This window comes from Dipteris shenzhenensis, chromosome 2 (genome assembly GCF_047967505.1).
Source record: "Dipteris shenzhenensis isolate YYH24624 ecotype China chromosome 2, Dip_SZ_1.0, whole genome shotgun sequence".
In the NCBI taxonomy this organism is placed as follows: Eukaryota; Viridiplantae; Streptophyta; class Polypodiopsida; order Gleicheniales; family Dipteridaceae; genus Dipteris; species Dipteris shenzhenensis.
In genome coordinates, this window is record NC_141597.1 from 45,879,130 (window position 1) to 45,885,129 (window position 6,000).

The 6,000-nt window shown below is 45.3% G+C and overlaps 1 protein-coding gene across 2 annotated transcripts in view; it reads right to left on the reverse strand.

Annotated features, from left to right (window-relative positions):
• The window catches only part of LOC147904846 (NF-kappa-B inhibitor-like protein), a 104,016-nt gene extending 102,609 nt beyond the window's left edge, over nt 1–1,407 (reverse strand). For both annotated transcript variants that reach the window (XM_087395836.1, XM_087395828.1), the window contains exon 1: nt 1,137–1,407. In XM_087395836.1, coding sequence (XP_087251962.1) covers nt 1,137–1,347 — 211 coding nt within the window. In that variant the 5' untranslated portion in view covers nt 1,348–1,407. The remainder of the gene's footprint in view (nt 1–1,136) is intronic.
• Between the last annotated feature and the right edge of the window lie 4,593 nt (nt 1,408–6,000).

Here is a 6,000-nt window from a genome sequence, read left to right on the forward strand (position 1 = left end):
TGATAAAGCATCCAGGCATGAAAACCTGTAAGTATCGGTGAGGCAAATGTGCTTGGCATCGTTAGGCACCAGGTTCTCTGCCTTCAAAGCCAGAAGCTTCTTGAGATAGCTTTCAGTCCGGTCCCTAGACTCGGATAGCCCATCTTCTTCACATGTTCACAGTTTTTGGTTGCTGCAATATATATACAGTTCTGTACACTGTATTCTCTGAGCAGATATTGGAATTGAATCTATGTTAAGAGCTTAGCAGTGTGAACTCTAAGCCATATATCCTTATGCAATGCTTTCTCTCTCTTTGCCATATATCTTTTGATCGGGCATGTGGGGCGGGGAGGTGATAGCACACACATACATACATATGAATGTACGTATGCATTGCACATGTGCATACATGTATGTATGTCTGTTGATTTATATCTATTTATATGTATGGAGAGGGGGAGAGAGAGACATACTTTTTTTTTTGGTAAATCCATGATTATATTATCAGCAAAATTTACATAAGGGGGAGAGAGAGACATACACATGAAGCAAATCTTTCTTGAACTTTGGAGACGCTTTGTTCATGAAATCCATGCTGAATGCACTATTGCAAGCAATTGACCTTTAGCCAAATTGTAGGCCAGGCTTAAAGTATTGCATGAAGTTCCAAATAATGGCAAGAAAAGAAGACAGAGAAGGCGAAACTTGTAGGAAACTTATGGCAAGAAGCCAAGAAAATTGTCCTCCACCAACTAACATGAGAGATCTCTAAGTGGCACCCACCGTGGGACAAGCAGAACAGGCAAAAGGGGGGTGGGGGGATGTGCTGCGTCGGAGGAGATGAAACCTCTGGCAGTAATACTACGAAACAGGAAAAGAAACAAGCCAGGAAAAAGAACGCCTGTGAGCAAAATTCTTTGCAGCTGGGCACTGAAACTGGCCTCTTGTCTCTCTCTCTCTCGCTTCCTTACCCCCTCCTCTCTGGCATCCTCTTGGATTTTCCGTGAGCATTGATAAAAGCGTATAATCTCTCTCTTTCTCTTTCTCTCTCTCGCTCTCTCTCTCTCTCTCGCTCTCTCGCTCTCTCTCTCCCCCCCCGTCCCCCGCCGCCCCCCTCCCCCCCCAAAAAAACAACAAAAAATGCAGTGACCTACTTCGGTAAAGATCATCAGTTTTCTGTGCTACAACTGGGCATGCCGCACGGCGCAAAAATCGACGTGGTATGGCCCGTCGCTCGCTAGGCAATTGGGTTAAAGTGCACGGATGAAGGAGAGGGAAATGGGCGCCATTGGAACTAGGAGAACTTAAAGAAGACGTAACAATGGGGAGGAGAGGAGCATGCATTTGGACGGTAGAGCAGACCATGCCTGCTGTCTAAACTCTATCTTCTTGGTGCCATATCCATGTTGCTGCACTTCTCAGGCTGTTTACACGCTTATGACTGCGCCGGTGCACGTGCGGGCTGCCCATTGAACCAATAGGAGGCGAGTTTTTTCACGATTGGCAGCTAGTGTCTAATTGAGTGTGCCCATTCAAGACTTCCTCGGACCGAGGCCTCGGGTCCTCGCACAGTGGTCAAACACATGTGTGTGTGTCCACCACCGTGGATCTTGGCCTACTACCTCAAGTCCCGGGTCGTTTGTCCATATCTGGACCGCCTTGGCACGTTGAGTGTGCGTGTTGTGAGCGGGGTTAATAGGGTGGGTTGTACTTGGGCAAACCTTAGGTGGCGTGTAAACAGCCTCATTTTTCCTCTTTCCCTCGCAACTCATCACCCCCACTGAAGATTTGTGATAAAAAAGGAAAAATAGGTGTTGTTTTAGACATTTATTTTTATTTTAAGGTGATTGGTCCACTTATGTTCCTTTGAATTGTTTATAGGCTTTTGTAAGGGGCTTTCAATGCATGCATTCAATTCTTTTGTTTTTGCAAGAAAGAATAATTGGAATCAAATTAAATGGAAAAAGGGAAGTAATAAATACAATTCAGCTATGGTGCTAATGCATTCAGTGACTTCATCTTCTTGGCCTGCCCTCCCCTCCCCCCTTCTCTCTCTCTCTCTCTCTCTCTCTCTTCTTCACTCTAGGTAGGCCACATGAATGAAATTCATCTTGTTTTTTTGTGTGAGAGGAAAAGTGGTAACTATATTAATAGAGAAAAGAAAGAGTACAAGAAAATTGGAAAATATTGCTTCTAAAAAGAAGCAACTAACAAGATTTGGCAATAGTAGCCACAGTTACATCCTTGGTTGCATAGTAGCGGAGAAGAGCCACAACTTCATCCTTCGCCTCCCTTTAAAAGTTAGGAGACATAGGGATGTGACAGAATACAATTTAATTGTGGACCAACCAAATGTGCTGAAAAACTGTAGCATGAATTAGATTCCACACTTTTGCTTGTATCACATTAAGGTCACCTTTGTCTCCAAGTAAAACCATTTTCTAGGTGAAATGTACTTGCAAATGGATCACGCCTAACCATTTCTGAATTCGATGCCATAACCAGCGAGTAATAAGGCAATTCCAAAAAAGATGGTAATGATTCTCAAGAGCGGTGTGACAAAGGGGACAGAGAGGCGATACATGTTTCCACTTACTGATGCAATCCTTATAGGTAGTTTGCCATGAAGAACTCTCCAGAGAAAGAAATTGAGACGAGAAGACGGTGTGAGGGTCCACACTCTACCTAAGCAACCTCTGTGGACTCTCTAGGCCCATAGGATCGCCAGACTGGCTAAGTCATAAAACTCTTGCTCCCCATCGGCAATTGATATCCCTCTACATGATGAGTTAATCTATCCACTCAAGTCGTCTAACCATCTAAATGATGAGTGCCATTGGGGGCTAATCACCCATACACCTTGAATATAGGAGCCCCTAGCAAAAATGTATGCATGAAGAAGATAAAACTAACAAAGTAGAAATAGACTAATAACTAGATGTATGGAGGAGGTAATTTAACAAACTAGCTAAACTCTTTTCTATAGACAAGGCAAGCGCCCCCTTTCCACTATGTGCTCTAGTCCAAAGATAAAAAATTCTTCTCATCATAATGGCTCATCCTAGTTGGTGAGTTCGAATTCCCTCCTGATTAAACCAAACCCATCTAAGTTCCTCTTTTTCCTTAGTTGCTCCCAACTTGCAGCACTTTGTAAGCAGTAAATTGGCCTTAAGAAATTCTTGTACTTGATAACAGTGTTCTATTTGATGGAGTCTAGGCCTATAAAGGCTCCCCTTCCGTACAAAAATAATATGGCATTTTTAGGCTTTGAAGGCCATTGAAAGGGAGCTCCGTAGCGGGTTGCCTTTGGAAGTTCAAGATTCAGGGTTGTATAGTGCTAAAGGAGAAGGTACTCTCTCCACTTAGGAGCCCTTGGAGGCCTAACTTGACCAAAATTTCTCATAAAAAGTTGTGACCAAACCAAACCAAGACTGAGAGCAACCTTAACCATCCAAGAAGCTAATAGCTTCTAAGCATCCTATTGAATCTCCACCACTTCCAAACCTCCTTCGTGCATGGATTTTTTTGCAAAAGGACCACTTGAGCTAAGAGATTCTTTTTTGTGTGGCTTTCTTAGGTTCTCTACCTTTCAAACCCTCGCTCCTACCATTCAAACCTTCATTCTAATACCATTGGTAGAAAAAGTAAGCTATGCTAATCTATCATAAGAATATCTATAGCTTGAGATAAAGGAGACAAGAGAGATGTGTTTAGAGTTCACGCTCACATCATGTGATCACATGTGCATAGCACCATCATGTGATCATATGTGCATAGCACTAACCTTATAGAGTGCTATAAAGGAAAGGGTTAGATCCCCTAACCCTAACCCTAAATGGGTTTGTATATATTCTACATTTTCAACTAAATCTAGTGTACAGTTAGTCATTTGTGGTGTGCTCTCTAGTTGTGCCCTCTCTCCTCATCTTCACTCTTCTCCTCTCCCCTCTTCATATTTTGTCATGGTATCAGAGCTCCCTTGCCTTCCGCTGAGGCATTGCGATTTGTATGCGAGAGTATGAGAAAGAGTGCTAGATCGAGATTGATTGAGAGTGATTGAGTAAGCATTCTTTCATTCGTTGATGAAAGAGAGAATTCCGTTCATGTGAGAGATTTTTTCGTTCAATTCATTTGAGAATTCCTTTGAGATTCTTGTGAGATTTCATTCTTGAGGTTCTCTCAAAGAGGTTCATTATCTGAGATTTTTCATGAGAGAGAGACCCTTCAGAGATATACCTTGCCTCCTTGCCTAAAGCTAAGCTCCTTCTACAACAGCAACTTTGCAAAGCAGCAAAGCCTCGACATATGCAATGTGATAGCAGCCAACAAGGGCTGCCCGCAACTATAGCCGACTAGTTGCATGTAATGCTCTCCATGAGCTAGCAACGACCATTTGCAACTTTGGAGCTAGTTCTTCTCCAAACTAGTCTCTCCTCTTCAGAGCTTTAGCGCCTCCTGCATACAACAGCCACTCTTCAACGCAGTCAGCAGCACACCTCGGCTCAACAACAAGCATCTCGACTACCTACCCTAGCTGTAGGCACCCAAAGCAACGAAATGGCTTCTGACTGATAGCCAAGGCCCTGTAGCCTACGGTTCTTGCCTCTGTCCGTGAGCGTGGATGTTTTTCCTACTTGAACAGCCGCTCCAACAGTCGACCTTCCGCCCGGGTCTGCATCTCCAATGCAAGGTTCACTCCTACATACGCCCATATTCAACAGTCACTCCATGCCTCCTAAGGGCCATCGACGGCCACTCGGAACTGCTCTATGCTTGCAGGCCTCCAATGTCGACGGCTAATCTGTGGCGCCACGAAGTCTCTCCAACGATGCATCGAAGGAGCCCACGCTCCTTCACGAACTACACGCCTGACCTGTGTGGTCGCCTTCAACTCCATAGCCAGCCAGCTAGCCGAGCTGAGCCCACGACTCACGATAGCTCCAATGCCAGTGACGCTACTCCGCAACCTCTAGCGTCTTCATCCGCCTCGATCCCTGCAACGAGCACCGCCAACGAACTCCATACGGGCTCTACCACCGAACGCCTCTCGAGCTCCCAGCCTCTTGTCTTCAAAGCCTTGAATGACCATAGCTCCAGTCTCTCTACCTACGAGAGCCGCCTCTGTAGTCCACAATGACTCAGCAACATAGGGAGTCCTGTGCTATCTCCTGGGCTTTGGGCTCCAAGCCTCCTGCAACAAAGCACCTGTGACTCAACTCTCTCTAACAACTACGTACAACATCTTTAAATGCACGCCAATCGACGGAGACCTTGATTCAACGAAATCTTGACGGAATCTGCAAAAGATTCCAGTGCCCCAGACGGTGACACGTGGAGGATAGTTTATCCTCAAGATAACATCACCACACCCAAAGGCTTGGTCAAGGACCAGCCACGTGGCACTCTATCTGCCACATCAGTAAGTGCCACATCAACCTTATCTGACACGTCACTCAAGCCACGTCAGTAGCCTCGTGAGGCTGCCACATCATCATTACCAGCTTAGGTGCCACGTTAGCTACCACATCACCCTTGCCACATCATCTACCACATCATCAGAGACATGTCACCAGTGCCACATCACCAGTGCCATGTTATCAGTGCTATGTCATCAGTGCCATGTCATTAGTGCCATGTCAATAGTGCCACATCATCAATGCCACATCATCAATGACACATCATCTACCACATCATCATTGCCACATCACCTTTGTTGACATGATCAGCTGCCACATCATCTGTGCCACGTGGCACACTGGACCTCTATAGGCACACACAGTGCTCCACAGTCATTGCATGTGACCACTCTTGCCACCTCAGCATAGGGCTCCACTAGCACACCTCTTGCTAGGCACAATGCCACATCATCACTGCATGTGACCACAGTGACACATCATCATTGAGCACCATTTGCACTCCTTTTGTCCCTCCACCTAGATCAAGCCGTATCTCTTGATCCAGGAAGAATTTGAGGGCGCTCCAAAAAGGAAAGTCACTCATTTTTTTGTGTTCTATGTG